This window comes from Zootoca vivipara, chromosome 9 (assembly GCF_965207765.1).
Source record: "Zootoca vivipara chromosome 9, rZooViv2.hap1.1, whole genome shotgun sequence".
NCBI classification, from domain to species: domain Eukaryota; kingdom Metazoa; phylum Chordata; class Lepidosauria; order Squamata; family Lacertidae; genus Zootoca; species Zootoca vivipara.
Genome location: NC_142592.1, coordinates 32889713 through 32915349, shown reverse-complemented (window position 1 = coordinate 32915349; position 25637 = coordinate 32889713). Strand labels below are relative to the sequence as shown.

The following is a 25637-nucleotide window of genomic DNA, read 5'->3' as shown; positions in this document are numbered from 1 at the left end:
CACCTATGGCCTGATTGCCACATTACAATGGTTAGGAGGGCACTCCCACTGCTATTGTTTCTTGGTTACAGCCAACCCATGTTTAAAAACCAAAATGGCTTATTTATTTATTAAAATTTATATACCGATTGATTTCAAAAGATCAAATTATCAGCCAAAAATTATAAATAGTTAAAAGCAACTACCTGAAACATTCAAAAACTAGGCAAAATCAGCGCTGAATTAAAAGAAAAACAGATTAAAACACACACCAACATTCTACATATCTGATAACACCAATGTTACTTCACCCTGAATCTCCTAATGGCATTTCCCAGCGGCTTCATATATGCAGCACTGGGAACTAGATGGAACCCTGTGGCTGCCTATTATACAGATATCTACTAAGGGTACCAGCCAAAATCAGCAACCAGAAGCACCAAACGCAATAGCCAGTGGAACAGCTTATTCTGCCACTGGGGCAGAGACTGTTCAATATAAAGGGGCTCTCAGCTGAACAGTTTTGATGAGCACCATTCACCTATAAGTTTTAGAAGATTAGAAATAAATCCAATATGACCACTAAATCTCATCTTTTTTGTTTGTTATTAAACTTTTATGGGCATCCAATTCCTAGACCATGACAGATTAGGTCTGGTGCTGTTATACATCATCCTGCACCACCTTTTCCTAAACAACTTTTCATCGCATGCTATAAATTACAGTGGCAAAACATGAATAAAGATGTACAACACACATCAACTAGGTTCAGTTGCGCTGCAACATCCGCTATTTTCATTAGGGTTTGTGTCAATTCCCCTGAAGCCAACAGCTAAAGCATCTCTTTTCTCACGTCTCACGTCCAAACGAAAGACAGTCTAATATTGTAGATAGTTTTCAAGGTGAATCACACCACTTGGTTCTGTTCTCTGTCAAAAGTACTTGAAAACCTCTTATCTTCCCTTGAGCACTTGACTGATATTAATAATAATCAACACTTCTGCGATGCACTGAAGAAGTACCTGCACTTCTCAAAGTAATTTTCAATAAATCACCATGGGGAGGTTCCTCAAAAGCCAGGATGTGATTGTGTGAGCCTGAATTCACTGCCTTCAAGTTGCAAAATCTTCTCCTGGGGTGGGGTGAGGGAATCAGTGCAGAGCCGAATCATCATTTCAAATTTGCATATCACAGTGAACTGTTATTTGTGTTGCTCTGGCCTTCTGGAACGTACTGTTCAGCATTCTGAGTTCTAGTACCATCAAGTGTAGGAAACATTTTTTTAAAAAAACCTAGTTGAAAGCATCATTATTTCAAGGTGCTCAGGAAACAAAGCCCTTGGAATATCTTGTGCTCTGCAAAGCAAAAGGTATAAAATTGTATACACTTTTCTGAAATACACATCTGTGTCTGGAATTCTATGTAATATGAGAAATCTGTCAGTATCCCTTAGATTAATTCTGTTACTGCAAGCCAAGGTTTTAAGTTGCCAAAATAAATGCTCTTATAACTCATTTCTTAATAAATAAATGTTTTCTACAAGCTCAACTTTCAAAATTAATCTGTTTTATGCATTCATTTTACATACAAGCAAATATCTGCAATTGCTCATGCTAGCTCAAGTCTGACAACCAATATTTCTTATAACGTCCATATGGTATCCTTTTTTTTTTTGCATTAGCAATGTCATGAATATAGTTTGTTCAATGTCACTGTTCAATTTATTTCAAGAATTTCGGAATCACTACCAATGGGAGTTGGTATACACTAGTCAATTGTTCCACAAGTCTGAAATTCATTTTAGTAATGCAAAAATAGATTTTACAAGAACTTTGACAATGTGGTTATAACAGCTTTCTTCAATCAAATGCAGCATATATAGTTGACACCAAAATGTATTGCCATGACATAGCTGCCAAGTTATCCCTTTTTTTAAGGGATTTTCCCTTATGCTGAATAGGCTTCCTCGCGAGAAAAGGGAAAACTTGGCAGCTATGTGCCATGATCCTTATGATTTCTTCCTAGATTCATTGGTTCATATATGATATACACAAAAAAGGACATGAAGGTGTTGACAAAATGTATTTCAAAATCTGAGAGGCGTTTGAGAGCACCTGGCCAAAGAGACTAGAATGTGTTTATTTAATTGGAACCAATGGCCTGATCCTACAACTTACTACACCAGGAAAAAAGCAATTAGAATATATCATTATAACATCACAGCATAAGCTGTGCACGGGTCTTGCTGTGCAAATGACAACTGATGTATGTATGTAAATAAAAATGGTTCTCCCAGGAGAAGCAAGTGAAGCCTGGCCAAGTGTTTAGAATTTGCTTACTTATAGGATGTAAGTTATCCATCTGAAATAAGACAAACAATGAAATTTAGGGGTATGTACAGCCAATACAGACAGTGGGACACGGGTGGCGCTGTGGTGTAAACCACTGAGCCTAGGGCTTGCCGATCAGAAGGTCGGCGGTTCGAATCCCTGCGACGGGGTGAGCTCCCATTGTTCGGTCCCAGCTCCTGCCAACCTAGCAGTTCGAAAGCACGTCAAAGTGCAAATAGATAAATAGGTACCGCTTCTGGCGGGGAGGTAAACGGCGTTTCCGTGCGCTGCTCTGGTTTCACCAGAAGCGGCTTAGTCATGCTGGCCACATGACCCAGAAAAACTGTTCAAAAAAAAGTTGCAGGCAGGGAAACCCAGCCAGATGGGTGGAGTCTAAACACTACAATTATTATTACTATTACTAATAATTTTACTTAAGGAAGAGTTCACCTTAATTAACCACAGCCACTCTTCTCCTGATTCTTTTAAAAACAAAAACAAAGAAAGCCACTATTAAGCGGCATGGCTCAACTAGTTTGGAGCTATTTAAATATAACATTAACCAACCCCCCAAACCCTGAGTATATCAGGAAAAGCAAATGGGCAGACATGCAGAGGTGATCTTCCCAATCTTTACTCTGCAGCTTCCCCTCAGTTAATGACTGGCAGATTCACTGCCAACTTGGGGTCAAACAGACTGGCCTTTGCATATGAGAATTTTAGGCAGCAGTACAACATTCCATGCAGCTGGTACTCTTGGGGATCCTTTCCGTCCCTGAAAGTGAGCAAAACTGTGTGTTGTGCATTTTGGAGTAGCTCATTTTCACTTTGCTCACGAACTACATAAATATGAAATGGTGCTCTACCTGCACTGTCGATCGGAAGGGCTATGATCCTATTTTATTTCTCTTTCTCAAGTAATCCTGAACCTACCAGTTTTCTGCAGAACTTCTCCAATTGTTCTCAAAGTTCACTTTCAAAAACGTCTTCAGTTTATTTAACGAGAACTCCTAGAAAATTAAGTTCTAAAAATAACATCTGTTGATAGCTCGGCCAGTAAAGCATGAGACTCTTAGCCTCAGGTGCATGGGTTCGAGCCCCATGTTCGGCAAAATATCCCTGCACTGCCTGGACTTGGAGGAGATTTTCCTCAGGGTACCTTCCAACCCTACAGTTCTATGATTCTATGAATAATCTCACCCCATATATGCCAAACCAATCACTGTGTTTTGCAGAAGAGGGCCTTCTGCAGTTTCCACTTTATTAGGAGGTCCATTTTATAAGATGTAAAAGGGACCCAGGTGGCGCTGTGGTTAAACCACTGAGCCTAGGGCTTGCTGATCAGAAGGTCAGCGGTTCGAATCCCTGTGACGGGGTGAGCTCCCGTTGCTTGGTCCCAGCTCCTGCCAACCTAGCAGTTCGAAAGCACCTCAAAATGCAAGTAGATAAATAGGAACCGCTACAGCGGGAAGGTAAACGGCGTTTCCATGTGCTGCTCTGGTTTGCCAGAAGCGGCTTTGTCATGCTGGCCACATGACCTGGAAGCTATACGCCGGCTCCCTCGGCCAATAATGCGAGATGAGCGCGCAACCCCAGAGTCGGTCACGACTGGACCTAATGGTCAGGGGTCCCTTTACCTTTGCCTTTTACTTTATAAGATGTAGGCAAACAGCTTTTGGTGTGGCAGCTTCGGTACTTCCTCCTGTTGCCATCATTCTCTACTGTTTTCTTCAGTGCCTTCCTTTTTTAACAAGCCTTTTAAAGCGAAGATTTTTATCCCAGTCCCTATGGGAGGCAAAATTGTTTTTTTCTATTGGTTTTCATAAGAACACAACGAGAGCCTGCTGGATCAGACCCAGTCCACCATCCTGCTCTCACAGTGGCCAACCAGATGCCTTTGGGAAACCTGCAAGCAGGACCCGAGCCCAAGGGAACTCTCCCCTTTTGTGGTTTCCAGCAACTGGTACCAAGAACATTGCTGCCTCCAACCGTGGAGGCACAGCATTGCTATCATGGCTAGCTGCCACTCATAGACTTTCATTGTTAAATTACTTTGGGGGGGGGGGAGTTCATGGTAAGCAATTCATAAAATGTGTCCAGTTCTGGACACATCCAGTTCTGTGTCCAGTTCTGGGCACCACAGTTCAAGAAGGATACTGACAAGCTGGAACGTGTCCAGAAGAGGGCAACGAAAATGGTCAAAGGCCTGGAAACGATGCCTTATGAGGAACGGCTTAGGGAGCTGGGTATGTTTAGCCTGGAGAAGAGAAGGTTAAGGGGTGATATGATGGCCGTGTTCAAATATATAAAAGGATGTCATATAGAGGAGGGAGAAAGGTTGTTTTCTGCTGCTCCAGAGAAGCGGACACGGAGCAATGGATTCAAACTACAAGAAAGAAGATTCCACCTAAACATTAGGAAGAACTTCCTGACAGTAAGAGCTGTTCGGCAGTGGAATTTGCTACCAAGGAGTGTGGTGGAGTCTCCTTCTTTGGAGGTCTTTAAGCAGAGGCTTGACAGGCATATGTCAAGAATGCTTTGATGGTGTTTCCTGCTCGGCAGGGGGTTGGACTGGATGGCCCTTGTGGTCTCTTCCAACTCTATGATTCTATGATTAAAATGAGATGAAGTTGAATAAATGAATAATTCTTTAAGCTTTGTTCAGGCATCCCTACATATGAGAGTGGGAGCATGGTCATTAGCCCCAGCTAGTGCTCCCAAGGGCCGGCCTTCACCGCTTCTCATTTTCTGGGGCTGAGTTTCTGCAGCACATTGGCTGATCTAATCATGTAGGCAACCTTGCATATTATCCTGCTAAGCAGAAAGTGGTACACACCCTGTGGAACAATAGTAAACCCTAACATTTAAACAAACTATTCAACAGCTATCAAATGTGATGAGTAATGTTGCCAGAAAACTGTAATGTTACAGAGGTCTGAAGTCCTTCTAAAGGGGGATAAACTTTCTAAACATTATGGGTTGAACCCAAAGGTTCCAACAGAAAGCCTCTTCCCATCAAAGGAAGGTAACCTTTGGTCCCCACCCTATAGCCCTATTTGAAATACTGGACAGCTATTTACAACAGGATAATACTACTATGCACCTCAGCACCCATTTCCCCGTCCCTAATCTGCATTTTTAAGCTGCAATTTATAAAGCTTTATTGCTAAATGAAGCTTGCTTCACAATCAGCAGATCCAAGTCCTGCAGCATGCTTGAAAATAATACTGTTTCTTACATACAAGCCATTTTGAATTTGCTTAAATCTAACCTAAATTTCCCAGGTGCACTGCTGCGGCCACACACCATGTGAAACAAAGACAGGCTGTTCATTCAGATATGCAGCTATTAACAGGTTAGATTTTCCAACATTTCAAATACCTGGAAAATGCAACAGAGAGATGTTTCATCAGGGAAGCGGAGAATAAATCACACTGTTTATGTAGCAATATCGATGTTTCATTATAAATGTCAAAAGGACAGTACAACTAACATTAAATTTCTGTATCGGCTGTCTTTTTCAAGTTTCAAGTTTGGCCATAACCAAAGGAAAACAAGAAAAAGGGGGGAAGTTGATCTGATCCACAGGTTTTAGACACCCCACTAATTACCAAACTTTTCTTCACTTGTGGAAACAGATTCAAATATCTGAATCAGAGTTAAGTTAAAGCATGTTCATACAAGCAGGGGCTTATGGGGGTTATGTTCCAAGGAACCATTTGCATCAGTGAAATTGTATATAATCAAAACCCATTGAAAAAGCCTACAAACACCCTGTTCTGTCCCCATTCTGCCCAACCCTATCCGGCCCTGCCCCACCCTTTTAGTGATGTTTCAGTGATTTCTTTTTGATGTTTCCGGGTCACTTCCAGGTTCGGTGCAATGCAGATACACATGATCTTGCGCATATTGAAAGTGTGTAAACTGGGGGCTGTCTGCACTGGCAGAGGAAGAGGAGTGGGGGCGAGCACACCACCCCCGGCAGCATGATCCTGGTAGGGTGCCATTGCGGCTGCCCCCCCCCGTGCTAGGCACCACGCCCCTGCAGGTAGCGTGCCCTGCCCCAGGACCCGCCATGGCCCTCCGGGCTGCGCCCCTGCCCCCGGGATGCGCATCACACCCCCGGGAAGCACCTCAGGTCCCTGCAGGCGGCGCCCCCGCCCCGTCTGCTCTCCGGCCCCTGGTGTCGGAGCATGAAGCTCCGCCACTGGCTGGCTGTATTGCTTATTATGTAACAATTCATTATAGCATAGTTTGTTAGATGTGTGAAATGTTTACAAAACATTTTTGTGGTTCTCATGTGGTTGTTTTTACTGCATGCTAAAATGATTTCTCTTAATATGGAATCAAAACAAATTTATATTCTATATGACTGTACTATTTGTATGGTATACACTAGTTTATAAATGCACATGTAGGATCCATATCCTAAGTGTTCAATCCAGAAAAAGAAAACAGAATTATAGACAGTGGATTTTTTTTTAACAAAACAAAACAAAATAGAGAACATTACCTTTAGCTGGATTTACTTTTATCCCTGACTTATACAGCATCTCTTCATTCTGCCAGTCCCCATTCCTGACAAAAGTCTTGAGTCCATAGAAAAATATTAATGCAGCAGTGGCAAAAAAAATCAAGTTCTTCAGAAAGCGCTTTTGGGCTTTGATGTAGAGGGCCCTGGTGCCCACAGTGATTAGCAGGCAGAAGCCCATACTAGGTATATACAAGACACGCTCTGCTATCACAAAGCCTACATAGAAAAAAAAGTTTGTGGCCGGAATAAAGGGCACAATTAATAAGGACAGAGACAGAACTACAATATTCTCAGTTGAGGGGAGTTGCGGTCTCTGCGGCAAGTGTTTGTTAATGCCGTTTTCTTCTTTAGGTACAAAGCTGGGCTTCAACTCCAAGCTTTTATACTCCATTTCTGATAGGCAGTTATGGCCATTGGTGTTCTGCTTGCCATTTGTTACGCTTTTCCCATTGCATTCTCTCTCTTTGCTGGAGCTTTTCAAACCGGTGTAAGCAAGGAGGAGAAGTCCAGCATAAAAGGCCACTGTGTGTAGGTTCCTCCAGTCACTGACTGTTTTGAGAAGAGGCACAGCATCCATGGACCAATCAAAGCTAAGAGTGTCCGGGCACAGCAATAGCCAAAGATTTTTGGTTGGCAGGTAAAAAAAGGTCAAGGTTCGTGTTAGAAAACTCTCCGAGTCAGCTGCTGGGTTGTCAGAGTTGGAAAAGCTGGGAGGTTTGTTCCCCATCCAATAAAAGCGAAGACCTAGTAGCAAAGCTCCCCAGAAGATCAATAAACCAATGCTCAAAAGAAGGGGTAAATTCTTCCGCTGAAAGGGAAAAAAGAAGAATAAATAAAATTACATTCATATTTTGGTTTTTGGGATTCTGAAGTTGCTTCTGTGAGCTTTTAAAAAACTTACCTAAAGAAACTATAAAGCCCTACAAGCTTTTCTAGTACAATCTATTATGTCTAAATGCTTTTATAGAATTGCTTGTCCATCACTAAGGTTTTGTTGTAAGCCAGAAGCTACACTGTTATAAAAATAGAAATACTGTCTTATCTTGCAAATTTCCCACCTTTGTTGCGGTGTGTGTGTGTGTGTGTGTGCGTGCACGCAATTAGGCCACTTACATGATTTGATTCTGCATGTGAGCATCAGGCACATGCATGAGATGGTCATGTGATTTCATCACACTTTGTTTAATCTGCTTTTTGCCTTACACAAAGAAGCTACCAGAATTTCAATTGCACAAGCAGCAATCTAATCTCACACCTGTAAGAATACAGTTGCAATCAGCATACTGAAAATCTGTCGCTCTTTCCCCTTTCATTAACTCCACTCTCTGCTTTGGCCTGGACATCAAATACACTTTTTTTCAAAGGGCAGGTAAAAAAATTTCTCTCCAGAATCCTCCCCATAGTGCGCTCTCTCGCTCTCTCTCTCTCTCTCTCTCTCTCTCTCTCTCTCTCTCTCTCTCTCTCTCCCATTTCTTTTTCCCTCGAGGGACGATCTGGAGCGCCATTCAAAATAGCAATTTCAGCTATACTGAGCTGCTATGCGGGGTCCAAGGGTCAAAGACATGAGCAAACTAGCTACAACAAGTGCACTTTAAAGCATGCCTTTAGTTTATTTATGGTAGGCAGTAATAGCTTGACATTTGCTTGAACTGCTCATCATATTCATGCTGTATATCATGGTCAATTATTTGGTTCCTATGTGTGGTTTTTCTGGCATCTGAAATCGCAGAAATTGCTTTAGCATCCCCCCTCCCCTTATCATCCTCAGTGCTTACGTCTTGCTTAGGTGTTCACTGAGCTTTCTATAGTTTTAGATTGGAAGCCTTCCTAACAATCTCCAGCATGCCAACCATAACACAAGATAATGTTATGAGCCACAAAGTATGCATAAATACACCAGGCTTAAGAATTTCTGCTTGTCTCCCAAGATTCTTAAATGAAGACTGTGAAAGAGAAAACCTTGACAATCAGCATATTTTAGAATATGCTGCTACAGTTTATCTTGTGGAATCAATACAGAGTACAATTAGCAAAAATTACCAAGGAACCAGCGTTGGTAACCCTGATGCCAGCACTAGCACAGGTTACACGTGCATCTGTGACTGACCATTTTATGCAATACTGAAACTAGGAATATCACAGTCTCCAGCATGCACGTACTGTAGAACTGTAGCAAAACTAGAGAGAAGCATTTTCAAGTCCAACATTGTAAGCGTGAAGGTGGCAGGAAGCAGGTGACAAAGTTGCCTTCCCTAACAGCAGGGCATACGGTATGTTGATTGACAAAAGCTCTTCTAAAAGTCAGGAAAGTGCAGAAAGTTGTGAGTTTGGGGAGCGGGGGTGGAGAATTCTGAACATACCAAGGAGCTATTGGAACCAATACAAGTAATAATAATAATAGTAATATTCATATGCCGCCCATCTGACTGGGCTGCCTTAGCCACTCTGGGAGGCTCCCAACAAAATATTAAAAACATAATAAAACATAAACCATTAAAAAACTTCCTGATAATGTGCTGCCTTCAAAGGTCTTCTCGAAGTTATACAGTTATTTATCTGTATTACATTTGATGGGAGGGCATTCCACAGGGCAGGTGCCACCACCGAGAAGCCACTTCGCCTGGTTCCCTGTAACGTCACTTCTTGCAGTGGGGGGAACTACCGGAAGGCCCCCAGAGCTGGGCCTCAGTGTGTGGGCTGGACGATGGGGGTGGAAACACTCCTTCAGGTATGCAGGGCTTGGTTCTGAGGGTCCAGATGTATACTCAAAAAGTGGAAAGCCTGGAACCCCTGGAACCAGACCCCCATAAAGTGGAGGGCTGCTTACTTGGCTTTGGGAAGGAGGCGGGAGGGCTCTGGCAGGGTCCTAGAACCCTCTCACCTACTTCCCAAAGACCTGCAAGCACTTGCCCAGCTTTGGGAAGGAGGCGTAAGGGCTCTAGAACCCTGCCAAAATTAAGGGCATTGCCATTCAAATGATGTTTATGTGTGCCAAGTCATGTGATTGATTATATGGGGCAGGGCTTAACTCCCCCCCCCCCAAAAAAAAAGTTTTTATTCAAGTTGGCACCCTTGACTAATGCTTATGTTGAATCCCTTTATTACATGCCTTTCCCTGATGCTTCACAATATAGGATTGTAGATTTGTTGGACTGTTTCCAGCCAAATGGACCGAGGAAGCAAATTCCATCCACTTTGGAAGTCATAGCCTTAGAAAAAATTCCAATGGTGATTTCAGGGTGGAGATGGAACAGAGAATGATGCAGACTCAGGTAGACACTGATCTCAATCAGACAGCCTATGAATCACTTCACATCAAAACAAGCTGCTTTATGAAGTGTCAAATCAGGGCCCAAACCTACCGGTAATATTGTGGGCAGTACGTATCTCAAACCATTTCCAAACACAACCTACAAACACATCAGCACTCTTAGCAGCTCATAACATGGTGCTTTGTAATAAATTTCATTGAGGGTAGGATAATGCCTGGAGTGGAAAAGCCAAAAGAGTTGTTTATCTAGACATTAATTTAGGGAACAGCTCTGCAAACAGTACTTTTATTTTCGGTATCTGCAGCCCTTGCTTTTTAGGCTATAAATTTAGAAGAACCCAGCAGGAGGCAGAGTTCTTTATAATACTTGGCAACAAGGATTTGGATTACTGTACTCCTGAGTCCTAATCCAGCCCATCTGCCATATGCTTTGGCACCCTCATAAATCCTCTAACCCTTCATCAGCTGTAATTTTCCTCTGGGAAAGAAAATGAATGTGCACAGGGTTTTCTTCTTCCAAAGATCTGATTAAAAGCACAGCAATAATGTGTGGCATTTCAATCAGTGAATCGTCTTGTACATTTACCAATCCCAACCAATCCATATATTGCACATGATACAACACTTTTGCTCAGATTCCGATTGCACACCTCTACCATAAATACTGCTGAATTAAATTCCGCAGCAGATTATCCCACACTGTAGCCCTTGTCAATGTGAAGTCCTCATTTATCCAGTGGCATATGGTGTTTCCAGAAGGCAAGCATTATTTCTCTTTGCCCTTTCCTTATCCTTTTAGGAACAAACATCAAAGAACCATACTCTGAAGATCTGAAAGCATGGCACGAAGCATTCAAAAACGCACAAGACTATTCTCACATTACAAAGAGGTGTATATGCCAGCATTTATAAATAAATATAACCTCCCACACATCTCAAAAGAACATACAGTAAATGCCTTCAGCCAATATAAATTGGGCTGCATTACACAAATGTTCAGATTTTTTTTGTTTGCACAGACTATAGAAGGTAAGCCACTTCCTGAAGAGCTGGAAGAGCATCTACAGTGGCTCTTTATGCAGTCCTACCTCGGTTTAAGTATGTTTCGGTTTGAGGACTTTCAGTTTAAGTACTCCGCGGACCCAGAAGTGTTTACTTCCGGGTTCCGCCAAATGTGCATGCACAGAAGCAATCTGCGCAGTTTGCGCATGTGCAGAAGCGCTCTATCGGCGCTTCACACAGGTGCGCTATCGCCGCTCCGATTAAGTACTTTTCGGGGAGCGAATGGCACCCCGGAACCAATTAAGTACTTAACCCGAGGTACCACTGTAGTTTCTAAAGTTCTCAGCAACTCAGCTTCATGCATCTAAAGGTGACTGCATACAATATCCATTTGACATCTGGTGGTGGAGAGAGCCATGGACATCAAGGATCGTTCTCCAGTTGTTATCCATACTAAAGAGGTGTTTGAAAATGTGTTCTTCAGCAACATCTTGACATTTTTGTCATATAAATTCTAAGGGGTCTTCATATATTACTACTGTGTACACAAAAAAGTATAAATCGAAAGGGTGTTGAAGAGACCCTAGATATTTGTTTTTAGTTTTTCTGTTTTTAGATTTATAACCACACCCTAACAAAGCTTAGGGTAGGTGCCAATAAAATTATACAAAATTAAACTTAAAATATTTTAAAAGCCATCAGATCACAGTTTTAGTATCATGTCTCTACATTTCCAGCACAAATAGAGCAGCTGGAGGAAGAGGAGAGGACAAAGGGGGAAGAAAAAGCTGTAAGTGCACAAGGGGGTTTCCCATCCTTTGGACCCCCTGGGAAACTCAACTTGCTGTACCTGGAACAATGTGTGGAGAGTACAGCAGATTATGACCTTGTGCCTGCCCATAAAAAGAAAGTCTAGACAGCTCAGTCAGTAGAGCACGAGACACTTAATCTCAGGGTCATGGGTTTGAGCTCCTCATTGGGCAAAAAGTTTTCTGCATTGCAGGGAGGTAGGCTTAGGGTTGCCAGACTCAATAGAGGACAGGACTTCTGTGCCTTTAATTGCCCTGCTCTCTTTTGAGTCTGGAAATCTTAAAGAGAAACAAAGCAGACCCTTTGTTTAATTTCCAAGCAAACGGTCTGCTGGTTTCTCTTTAAGGTTTCCAGACTCAAAAGAGAGCAGGGCAATTAAAGGCACAGAAGTCCTGTCCTCTATTGAGTCTGGCAACCCTAGATAGACTAGATGACCATCATGGTCCCCTCCAACTCTAAAATGCTATGGTTCTAGTGAGAGACTAGGGCAGGCATCCCCAAACTTCGGCCCTCCAGATGTTTTGGACTACAATTCCCATCATCCCTGACCACTGATCCTCTTAGCTAGGGATCATGGGAGTTGTAGGCCAAAACATCTGGAGGGCCGCAATTTGGGGATGCCTGGACTAGGGTGACATCTGCTGAGCTCTTCTTTTTTGTGGGTGAGCTGAGTTTGTTTGAAGGCTGAGAGTGGGGGTGGTCCAAAAGAGAATGAACTGATATTGATTTACAAACTGGTATGTATATTAGTAACTTTGTATGCATCTAACATTTTTATATGTTACTGTGCATTTTTGTAATATTTTGTTTAAGTTGTCTATTGTTGCTTGTATTTTGTACACTGCTTAGATTTTTTTTTAATAATCAACCAAGAAATACATTGTCTCTGGAAGATACCACGCCCTTTCACAATAAGTTCAAACAAAAGCATTATACAGTGGTACCTCCACTTACGAATTTAATTCGTTCCGAACGCACATTTGTAAGTTGAATAAATTTGTAAGTCGAATCCCATAGGAATGCATTGGGAGAAAAAATTCGTAAGTCGAAGCAACCCTATCTAAAAATTCATAAGTAGAAAAAATCCTATCTAAACTGCATCCAAGATGGCAGACGGAGCTCCATTCGTAAGTAGAAACATTCGTAAGTAGAGTTATTCGTAAGTAGAGGTACCACTGTACTGGTATATCTATATGCCTTGGGCAAACAGCATAGGCAAACGGAGACACATTGCAAGCTGTGCTTCCATAAAAGTAGAATTAATGAGTCTCCAAACCAAAATGCAGCTAGTATTTTTAAGAACGGTGAGAGACGTTGTTACATGGGCTGCTTTTCGAAGGCACTAAGATATCAGCACAGCTATATTTTGTTTGATGAATATGTTGCTTTGTTCAGTAGGTTTTTAAATGTGCCAAACCACTTGAGGCCTTTCCGATGTGTTAGCCTATAGCTTACATAATTCCTGACCATTTGCCATGCTGGCTGGGGCTTAAGGGAATTTGAATCCAATAACTTCTGGAGGGCACAAGATTGGGGAAAGGCTATGTTAAACATCCGATGGCATGCTAAACCTTTGGACAAAGCCAAATTTCAAAGTTGGGCACAGAAGGAGGGGGTGGGTAAATAGAAGAACTTGACCGGATCTTGTGAACAGGCCATGCCAGTTGCTGCTTCTTCCAGGCAAAGCCAAGGAGAAAACTTCAAGTGTTCATACATGCCTTCTGCATATACCAGGCCTTGTAACAGCAGATGTTATATGCTGGGGCTATACTTCAGACTTTTGGGTGGACTACGGCAGCAGTAGACTATTGTCTGCCATTTTCTGTAGTACAGAAAACGTACAAATGAGGCAGAAATATTCAAATGTTGCTAAAAGAGTTGCAGCAGTTACAAAATGTGCTCAAATGATTATGCCAAGTCTTTCATTTGTTTGCAGTATTATGAATACCTAATAGTGCCTTGTTAAAGCAAACCTAAAGCCAAGAAGCATGTTTTATTTCAAACAGAAGAAGAAAAAATAAGTAGTACATTAAAACTGCAGGAGGGGACACACTTTGCAAGCGAATTAACTAAATGGATTTTATGAGCAAAATGTCATTTAATCCCAAATTAAGCCTCTGGAAGGTCTAAGCAGCTTTAACAATCCAGCAGTGGAAAACCATCCAATACTGAATTCTATTTGTAGTATAAATAGCAAGCTGGCTCTGGGATTGACAGAAAAAACTATCCAGATGTAACTGGAATCCAATCAGTTGAAGTACCTGCCAGTCATCAACTGAGTCAGCATTATCTATATTTCCTCTTTTTATGTGCTGCTGCCTATGGATTTCTCTCCTTTTATGTTTGAATTGAGGAGATGAGGAAGAGGGAGGGAATGACATGATAAACTGTTTCATACGGCTGGCCTACACATTACTTTCATCGCATAGAGGAAGCTGGAAATAGTTTCCACATGATAGATTTTGATGGCAGCATAATATGTTATAGTGATCTCCCTTTCGTTTGCCTGGTATGGAGACTGGCTGTTTCCAGTCTCTAGGAACCATACAAACCAAATCTTAGGCTCCATGGTGCCTAGTCAGCAATGGGATGTAGGTTAGGAACCATGTTGATTCTGGTAGCTCACTTGCACATGGTTTTCAGCCCACATTGCTTTTTATCTCATCTAGAGTGTACTTCTTGCAACTACTTGCACTATTCATATTAACTAGGGACAGACTAGGGTTTTATTACAAGCCAATAATATATATATTTTTAACTCTGGCTGAGTTTGGACTTCGGCTGCAAACAAATGTAAATTTACCTAGGAGTAAGCACCACTGAACACTGATTTAGGTACTTTCAAGTACATGCACATAGGACTGCACTTACTATAGAAAGGTACCCTGAACATGCTGTTAACTCTCTTTATATTTAATGCCCGTCCCGTGCAAACCAAAAGAAGGAAACCTTGCAGTTGTAGATTGCCGTCACCTATAACTAAAATCAATACTGCGCCTGTCTATATAACCTTACATTGCAACAGTTGTTGTTCACTACAGCAACCACTATGTCATAAGACCCATAATCTTGATATACTACATACAGTATGTACCCCTATGGTACAATTGTTTATATTATTCTAATTTGTTAAAGTATGTTGAAATATAATATTGTATTCATTTATACTATTTAGAACATGCACAACTGATGAAGCCCAGGAGGGCGAAACAAGGCATTATTCTGGAAATCCTTGTCAAGATTCTGTGGAACTGTAGTGGAAGAAGAAGAGGAGGAGTTTGGATTTGATATCCCACTTTATCACTACCCGAAGGAGTCTCAAAGTGGCTAACAATCTCCTTTCCCCTCCTCCCATTTGGATTTTATGAATATACAAAGACATATGTGAAACAGAAAATGGCAAAAATTTGGACTCTATGAATGAACTGATCTATTGGGACTGTTTACTTTGTTGAACTTTATGTGTTGATTTTAATGTATGATGAATTGTTTGTTTTTGTTTTTCTGTTTTGTTTTTGATATGGGCCAATGGCCGCAATAAAAACTAATTACAATTACAATTACAGTTATGTGTTGATTATGTACAAGAGAAATGCTTGATAGTGTGAAAAATACAGAAGAGGATTGTTTATGTGAATGCACAGCTGGTTACGTTTTGTGTGTTTGTTGCATCCCATGCAAATCAGCCAATTTAACTCCAACAAGTTATTGTAGCACTGCCACATTCATTTGCCTATGGTGCAACTGTGGGATGCTTGATTTCCTGCTTGGAACTACAGCCTGCTTTGGTTACCTGCAGTATTCAAGTTTTGTCTAGTAAACCTTTCCCATGTAAAAGAAATGTTTTCAAAAACCATTGGGAACATTACCAATTTGTCTGACTGGCCTTTTGTTTCTTTGGTGTCTTTCTCGTGGCTGTATTGGAGCCCTTGTTTTGTCTGTGCTTGGCTTCCCAGTGATAAAGATGCATAAGCAATGTATTAGTGGTATATTAGAGACTGCAGTTTGCTACTCGAAGAGTTCCATGCATTTACAAATGTGTGTGTTCGTTTCCTTTGTTAAGCATCTCTTCCACCTTTGTAGTTTCTGAATTCTTGACATGGCACAGTTTGTGAAAGCGCATTGCTACAGATGCTGATCAACCCCCATATTAGCATATGTTTGATGCCTTGTCATAGCTTCTTTCTTTGAGGCTTATCATTCGTCTCAGTCTCGTAAAACAGTGTTATCCTCAATGCGCTCTTTAAAAAATTGCTGCTTCTAGGATTAACTTTTTCTGGCTTATTTTTTTTTACATTAATATTATTGGCAGCCTGAAGCCCCCACGACTGCAGCTTCACGGAATCATAAATTTCACGTTGTTGGTGAACACTTCTACTCCCCTGAGACAATCTAGGGTAAGGATAAGGCAGTTTATATTACACATCGATAAATGTGAGAATTCGCTGTGGAAAAGGCTTTTCCCCAACCACTGACAGAACCCTGAGTTAAACAATGCATAGTGGTTGCAGCTAAAGGATAAGCCAATAGCAGACGGCAGCTTTTTAGAATAGCCAGTCTTACCTCCCTAGCTCAAAATGTGTGTGCGCACGCACGCGCGCACGCGCGCACACACACACACACAAGCTTCAAAGAAGCATAAGTCTCCATGTTGATGCCAAATTCTCAGGGAGCCTCAACTACTGAGATTTCACCTTCCTTTTTGAGGCACAAAACTTGAATGATAAGTTTCAGAGAGAGAGGGTATCCCAAGTGAAATGTTACTTCTCCCATGTGGAAGCAATCATGTGCCCACTCCATGTGTAAGAAAAACCAAGGGTTAGCCTTATTAATCATGTAAATTACATGTGTTGGTCTCACCCCGCCCTTCTCTCTGACTCTCCTGTTTTGGAATTTGGCTTTTTCATTAATTTCCTATGTATTCTACTAAGTGGAAATTGGAATGGAGCACTATTAGAAGAAGAATGAAAGGAACAAATTAAAATTATGTGCAGGAAGTACCATTTTCTTGCTATGGGTAATGAGTATCTGACAATCCATTTATCAGCCAGCTCAATATTAAAAGGTGCAAAACCTTCAAGCAACAGTAAATTACCGCAAATGTTATACAATAATTTGATGGGCTGGACATGGGGTAGGAAGAGTCCTCCCAAAGCTGAAGATTTGTTAAATGCATGTTGTTTTAAGATTTAAGAAATAATAAAATGACATAATTATGTAATTATGACAGAATTATGGTGCTGGAAGAGACTCTTGAGAGTCCCATGGACTGCAAGAAGATCAAACCTATCCACTCTGAAGGAAATCAGCTCTGAGTGCTCACTGGAAGGACAGATTCTGAAGCTGAGGCTCCAATACTTTGGCCACCTCATGAGAAGAGAAGACTCCCTGGAAAAGACCCTGATGTTGGGAAAGACGGAGGGCACAAGGAGATGGTTGGACAGTGTTCTTGAAGCTATGAACATGAGTCTGACCAAACTGCAAGAGGCACTGGAAGACAGTAGTGCCTGGCGTGCTCTGGTCCAGCGTTTCTCAACCGCTGTTCCGCGGCACACTAGTGTGCTGCGAGACTCTGGCTGGTGTGCCGCGACGTGCGGCGACGAGAAGGGTGATTTGCATTGTCACGTGCCTGGCGGCCGCCAATGATCAGCACTGACCCGCCGGAAAGCAATATTTCTCCTCCTCTTTCCCAAAGCTCAGTGCAAACGAGCCTGGCGGCCGCCAACATACAACACTAACCCGCCGGAAAGCAATATTTGGCAGGTGTTTCTTACAGTCATAATTATAATATAGGGCGGCACAGAGTTAAATTTTTAAACTTTTTTAATGGTGGTGTGCCTCGTGATTTTTTTCACGGAAAAAGTGTGCCGTGGCCCAAAAAAGGTTGAGAAACACTGCTCTGGTCCATGGAGTGACGAAGAGTCGGACACGACTAAACGACTAAACGACAACAACAAAATGACATAAAATTATTTTGATATACTTCTGAATCTATATAGGTCAAAACATTTTAACATTCTTAATATAGCTGTTTGATCCTCAGCATACAAATCTATCACAAACTTAACAATTGATAAATGGTAGCCTCAATCAAGTGAAAGGAAGGGGTGGAGGGACAGAGATCCTTGTGGAGAGAATGGAACAGGAAATGCTTATTCCATTTCATGGTATTATAGCTGACATGGTGACTTCTTTGTTAAACTAATGTCAGGAAATCAAATACTTAGCAATCTTTTGCCTTCTGAAGGCAAGCTAATTCTAAAGTAAACTTCTAGAATGTTAAGCACCTAAAGAGTTCAATTGTTGATTCTGCACTGGAGACTGTAGGAACCCCATACCTACTATGCCATTCTGCAAAAAGCTATTTGAATGCCAGCTTTTGGAGTAATCTTGTTTAGCTTTAAATAAGAGATTTAGCCATTCCCACCAGGGAACAGACTATGGCTGAACCAGTTTTAGCTGTGAAGCAATTTGGTCTTTGTGGCTGAAAGCATTCTTTTTCCCTTCTGTTTGAAAAACAGCATATTCTTCAAAGAAAGTTGAGTTTCACTGGGTGTTTTGGTAATAATTCCTATGTATTTTGTCAAAGGGAAACTTTTTTAAAAACGTAGATATACAGATGAAACACAGGAAAAACAAAAGAAAGTGAATTTCATTTTTGGAGGGGGGAGAGTTGGAATCAATCTTCATCACGTTCTCTTTAGCAGGCTTGCTGAAGTGCAAATGTGTTTCCAGCACCAATGAATTAAATTGCAACATTCTTTTTTCCTCTGTGTGGTTCTGGTGCAACAAGCCAGCCATTATGAAATACATTCCTGTCTCATTAATGAGCTAAGCTTGGGAACCCAGCATTTTGGAAACATAAAGAGACAATTTATAATGAGACTTCAACTCAGTGGGAAGGCTGAGGACGGCAGCCTCCTCTCAAAGTTATCATAATAGAAACTCCTTAATGAGTGAAAGACCTTCTTGAAGAGACTAAAAGCACCCTACATATGAAGAGGATATATTATGTTACATGTATGCCCACCTTGCTGAGTTTCAGCTGAAGTAAAGGCCCTTTTGTGTCTTAGAAAAGCAGGCTGGTGCCAGATTTACATATATCAGAAGAAACAGGGCAAAGTTTACTGAACAGAATACCTCAAGCTCACACCTTCAAAGTGTTAAGGAACCTGCAGTGCTCCAAGGCAAAATGGAGGCTGGCAACTGACAACAATTGGGCAGAGTCTAATCATGGGGAGGCAAACTAAGGCCCGGGGGCTGGATCCGGCCCAATCGCCTTCTAAATCTGGCCCGCTGACGGTCCGGGAATCAGTGTGTTTTTACATGAGTAGAATGTGTCCTTTTATTTAAAATGCATTTCTGGGTTATTTGTGGGGCATAGGAATTCGTTCATCCCCCCCCCCAAAAAATAGTCTGGCCCCCCAGAAGGTCTGAGGGACAGTGGACCGGCCCCTGCTGAAAAAGTTTGCTGACCCCTGGTCTAGATATTTTCAATGGGCAGAAAAAAATGGAAGCCAGCATTGTTGATCCCCAGTTCTAACCTTCAGGCTTACAGAAGCCTCCTTATAAAATATGCTGTCACTCACCCCTTGAATTGCTTACTTGTCAGGGTTGTAAATGACATGGGACTGCAAAGCCTCTGTCATGTGCCAAGAGGCCAAGTGCTACTGTGAGGCTGCCTCCAAAGAAGATTATGGTGAGTGGGTGGGGAGACCACGCTAGTCCCATCATTTGGTCAGAGCAGGAGCAACAGCATGGAGCTTCCTTCTCCTCTCCCTGCTGGAAGGGGAGGTTGGTTTGCACCCTGATTCCTCCCAAATCCTTCTCCTATTGTGTCATGTCTTTTCGTCTGTGTATTTTATTGATTGCTTTAAGCTTCTGGGGAGGGATTATTTTTTTTTAGATGAACAGTGGAGTAAACATTATTTTAAAAACAATAGTTCAGCAAGAGATCTCAAGGGCACTTCTGTTCAGAATCCTCCATTTCAGGATCAATTCATATTGGTCCTTATGAGGATAAATGCCAAGGAATCTATTCTTAACTGAGGATAAGCGGTGCCCAAGGCACTTTTCAGGATATTTGCTAATGTGTGATTCAGCTCTCCTCCAGGAGCTGTTTAAGTCCTGCAGATCTGGAACACCCAACTGCCTGCCTACCTGGCTTCACCTTTACTAAATCTTGCCAAAGAAAGATGAATGGCAATCTCTGGCTTCAGTTGCCACTGCCTGCAGCTTCAGTCTTTATTGTGGCAAACCTTACACCATGAATTTCAACCCACTAAGACAACACATCATTACAGTAATACAAATATACTCCCAGATTTATTCATTTTTAATGTGCGAATTGAAATATTGAACCTTTGTCACTTTTTCAGTTGTCTGCTATGTAAATGCCTCCCCGCAAAGACAAGCAATGCTAGTGCCTCTGTTGCTTTGATGAAGACCAAATATATTTAAGGGTTGCATAATACTAATTATGGGGCAGTAGCTTGCTTTCCATGCATGTTTTGCATATATCCGGCACCAAGTTCAATTCAATGCCTCTCCACTTCAAAGGATCAGGTAGCTGGAACAGAAAAGCTTCTGTTCCAGATTCTGAAAACTTGCTGCCAGTTATGGTTCACCATAAGGGGCTGGATCAAGTGTGGAGAACCTTTGGCCCTCCAGATCTTGCTGAACTACAGCTTCCGCATTCTCATCAGTACTGTAGTGCCCATTAGCAAAGTGCAACCATATGACTTGCACATGCATGAAGACATAGAAGGATCTTCTTATGAAAACAGAGGCCTCAAATGAATTTTGCATGATTGATTGATTGATTGATTGAATTTATATACTGCCCTATACCCCGAGGTCTCAGGGTGGTTCACTATTTCAAAGTATGAGAGGCAATATAAAAGATGCTGTGAAAATCTCCTCCACAGCTAGTCACCCACTACAGATGCATGATTTGTCCCAAGCTTTTGCACTCTCTAAATTCCTAAAGGCAGCAAAGAGAAATAAACATTCAAAAGTGAGAAATGTATGTTACAGCTATCTCATTTCCAGTAGCAAAAACACCCTCGTTTTTATTTTAATGAAACCATGCTACTTACTGTTGAAAAGCTGTTGAAGCAAAATTTCCCCCAAAAAGAAAAGGGTAGCGCCTTACAGAAATGTTGAAATATACTTTCATGTAATTAAGCTTATGCCTTTAGGTGTATTCATATCAGAAGCAAAATTTTGAACACAAATGTCAGCCCATGAAGTCAACAACAGGAAGTTATGCTTTGTAATAACCCTGAATCAGGACTGGTTCCAGCAGAATGAGCTGGTTAAAGTCCTGAAGTGTACATGTTTCAGGACATATGGTGATGATAGCAGTGCTGGGGACGTTGAGATGCCTTTCCCATCTTAAAAGCAAAGATAATTAGTGCAGTGGGGAGAAAGGTTCTGTCCCAACCTTATCACTGAGGTGCTAGGTTTCTACCCGAGTTTGCGTTTCAAAAGTAAAATGCGAAGGAGTTTTCAAAAGTTACGTTCTCTCTCATCTGCAATCTGAAGTGGCACCGTTCATTCTACCACCTGTATTTAGATGTGCAGCTTCAGACTAAGTTCATGCAGAGGGATAGGCCAAAAGCTTTTAACCTTGGTTGTGAAGATCAGTGCTATCTTGGCTTTGAGAATTTGACACACATACCATTCCTCATTTAAAACTCACACCAACACTACCCTTAAAAAAACAAAAACAAAACTGTGACCAAAATATCATTTTCATTATGCACAAGTTAGTTTTGAGTCTTCCATTGCTCTGAGTGCCTACACTGTATACTTACTACCTCATACCAGTGTAATGTCCTAATTTAGGATAGTTCAGGAATAGATCGAAATATGTTGGCTCTAGAGGAAAGGAAAGGCTGAAAAGATGGCTGCTAGGTTGCCAGCAGTCAGCCTGAGGGCAGATAAGTAGCTCTACAGTTCATTAAAAATGCCAGCATCCTTCATTCCTTCACCCAGGAGGGGTTCCCAGAAAAATAAAATGCAGAGACAACATTCTAAACACTGGCATTTATATTTCCCTAGAAAAAACAATAATTTTATAGTACATATTTACTTTGGACTGGTTGTTCTTTTGCAGATATATAAAGCACATTCAGGATCCAATAAAGCAGGGGGAATTGAGAGAAAAAACATAGGAAGGAAAAGCTACTAACCCCAGTTTAAGCAGACAATCAAAATCCCACATCACCACCACTCAGAGTGGCCTGGCCAATGACACTAACGACCTGAAATGTGTTTGGTTCAAAAAAGTGAACTCCAAGGGACAGACAGCACTATGTTGCACTGTCTCGTGTTCCCAAGGGGGGGGGGGCTAAGGTACAACAAGAGTGTAATTGGCCAACTAAATGGAAAGCAGCACTCTGAGTAGTTTGGTGCTTTGACTTTTATGACGAAGAAGTCTTGTATGTATACACAAACATGGGACTGAGCTGGAAAGCTTGCATAGGAAGCAAAAGGTTGTAAGGGCAAGCTGAGAAGCAGAGGGGAGAAGAGAAGGTCTTTTCCAATACTTGTGATGCTAAAAATCAGTTAGCAGCCCAAGCTGCTAGGAAGGTCATGGCATCTGACCTAGGAGAGGGCACTCCTCATGTTTTCATTTTGAAACTACAGAATGCAACCATTTTTAAAATGCCTGCATGAGATCATATTGACTCGAAAACATATCCACCTCTCAAAACATGTGCTTTGGCTCCCTTCCAAGAGAATTTTCTCATGCTGTCTGACCCATGGGACATAGCTGGGGTCACCCATGCACTCTTCCTCGGGGGGAGCTGAGAAGAAATTTCCCAGGAGGCACTTTTCTGAGAAATATTCCAAGGTTTTTCTTTTTCTCACCCACCTTAAAAAAAAAAAAGTTTCATAGAATTTCCCCCCCTTATATCCACTCCCTGTTTTGTGGCAAAAATCATTGCCCTCGCTCCAAATGCCTTGAAACAACTCCAGGCCACTGTGGAGGCTGCAAAATGGCAGCCAAGTTGCCAATACAATTCCTACTAATAAAGATATTGCCTTAATAAAAGGTAAACTCGGAAAGTTGTCTGCAGACAAACGCCGGCTCCCTCAGCCTGAAAGCGAGATGAGCGCCAAACCCCATAGTCACCTTTGACTGGACTTAACCGTCCAGGGGTCCTGTACCTTGCCTTTACCTTTTTTATTGCCCTAATATGTATTTTGAAGCATTATCCACCAGCCCAGATGAAGCAGAAAGAACACTCTGGATGTTGTAAAATATTGGCATCTAGAAGAACACAGTTTCAGTCATGATTTATGGTGCTGGGTGGAAAACAGGGCAGTGGGGAAACACACCTTGACAGAGAAAGTTCTGTCTGTGCCCCAGGATATCCTAATGATATTCTCTGTGATTTTTGCTTTGCCTCATTTATAGTGAATTTTCTATGTGTGAACCACTGCTTCTTCTATTGCTACAGCTTAGAAGCATTCTCTTCTCTTCCCAAGGCCAAAATATAACAGGAAATTGTTTATTTTGATTCAACAACCTGGTTTAATAAATCCTGCAACCTACTGCAGACAGCATTACATAGCTTCAAAACCTACATGAGGGGCAGAGAGAACCCAATAATGAGAGAGGCCCTCCAAATTTAGAATTTATCCATGTAAACAAAAAAATGTGAGCAGTGCACAAGTATTTCTACTGTAAAATCACACTGCATGTCAACATTAAACAGCAACAATACAAACAAAAATAGCTACTACCAAGAATTTCAAGAGGGGAAACTCTCACAATCATAACTGGGTGTGATTGAAGACCACTGTGTCCCCATCTTACATGGCTTCCCAACGCTGGTGATTACTTTGTTTTTGGAGTGAAGGTGTTCCCATGGAGGTGGAGCCACAATGGAAAAAGCCCTCCCTCCAGTTGCTACAATGTTGACCTTAGCAGACCAGACAGGCTTCATCTGAAAGCCTTAACATACAGGCAGGAGTATATTGGGGGAAAGTATATCCAGGTTCCAAGTTTTGTAAACTTCAGAATCAGATATAAGTACCTTAAGATTGGGCTCAAAAGCAAATTAACAGCCTGTTCTTTCAAAAGAAAAATCATATGTGCATGCTAGGTCACTCCTGTCAGTGCCCCTAGCCACTGCGTTGTGCACTGAAACAACCAACTGTGATGTGCTCTATCTGGCAGCCACACACAGGACACCTTATGATAATTAAATATTCAGGTTACCTATGCCTGGAACAAGGTGGCCATCCTATGCCTGTCCAGAAATGGTCTTACCTGGAACACTAGTCAAAGATGGGGAAAGGTTTGAACCTTTGGCGACAAAGACTATGAACCTGTTTCTTCAGAGGGTATGCAGACCTGACCAGATCAGGCAGCTATCCTAACTCCTGGAATTAGAAACCATCCATCCACAGCCACTCCATCTTATTGAACTTCAGTTACTAATTTTAACTTATTGGCTCTCATCCAGTCCACCACCCATAGAAGCACCAATTCAGAACATGCACAGCCATGCTCAGTTCAACTCAGGGCCGTCCTAAGCACATCTAGTGCCGTGGTGCAAAGGTTCCTCCAGCGCTCACTCCCTAAGCAGTAGCAGCGCGGAAGCAGGAGGGCTGCGCTTGCCTCCGGTCCCGAACCTCCAGGGGCGCCTCCGCAAGTCCCGTCAGGGGTGCTTCTTCCTGCCACGGCCCTGGGAGCCCCCCAGGCGCCACAGAGGGGAACCTTGAAGGCGTTTTCAGGCTACTGCCTCCTCCTCCCTCCCTTTCCCAAATGACTGCTGTTCTCCACCTCACCGCGGAGCAGAGAGGGAAGCGCTCGCCAGCCCTGCTGGGGAAGCGAAAGAAAGGGCGGAGCCAGTGCGCCGTGAAGCCAGCCAGGGACGCGTGGAAGAGGCTTTTTAGTTTGCCGAGGTGCCGGCACTGGGAACTGCCGCTCTTGAGCGCTTGACTCACCCGCCGCCAGGGAGAAGTGAGAGTGGCTGGAGGTGCACGGTAGCTGGGTAAGCGCGCAGCGGCGGTCCGCCAAAGCTGGGCGCCCCCTGGTGGCCAGGCGCCCTGGCGCATTGCGCCACCCAGCCCAGGCCTAGAGACGGCCCTGGTTCAACTGTAACATACTAATGACACTCCATCCCAAATCCATTCCCTATCACTTCATATAGATGTTAAACAACAATGGGGAAAAGAAGATGGAGCCTTGTGACACCTTACAGCATAACTTCCAGGGGGTCAAAATGCAGTCACCCAATGATACTCTCGGATACAAGATACTCTCATAGGTAGGAATGGACTTCCTGCCTCTTGTTCCAAACCTGCAGAGACAGTCCAGCATGATACCATGGTTGATGGTATCAAAAGCCATGGAGAGAACCAGGTAAAGCAAGAAGGATCACATTCCCTCTGACCCACCCCATACAAACGGTCATCCAATTTGTATAACCTTCCTCTTGCCAATCAAAGCAAAGCCACTATATCAGGCATCCCCAAACTGCGGCCCTCCATATGTTTTTGCCTACAACTCCCATGATCCCTAGCTAACAGGACCAGCAGTTGGGGAAGATGGGAAGCTAACAGGACCAGCAGTTGGGGAAGATGGGAATTGTAGTCCAAAACATCTGAATGGCCAAAGTTTGGGGATGCCTGCACTATATACTCCCTTTCAGAATGCGATTTTCTGATATCCTGTTCCAATTTCCCATCA

At 42.4% G+C, this 25637-nt stretch overlaps 1 protein-coding gene across 1 annotated transcript in view; it reads right to left on the bottom strand.

The window, feature by feature from the left end:
• Positions 1-25637, bottom strand: part of TMTC2 (transmembrane O-mannosyltransferase targeting cadherins 2) — a 184278-nt gene that overhangs the window by 73063 nt on the left and 85578 nt on the right. The window contains exon 3 of the mRNA XM_035126826.3: positions 6823-7651. Within this exon, the coding sequence (XP_034982717.3) occupies positions 6823-7651 (829 nt within the window). The remainder of the gene's footprint in view (positions 1-6822; positions 7652-25637) is intronic.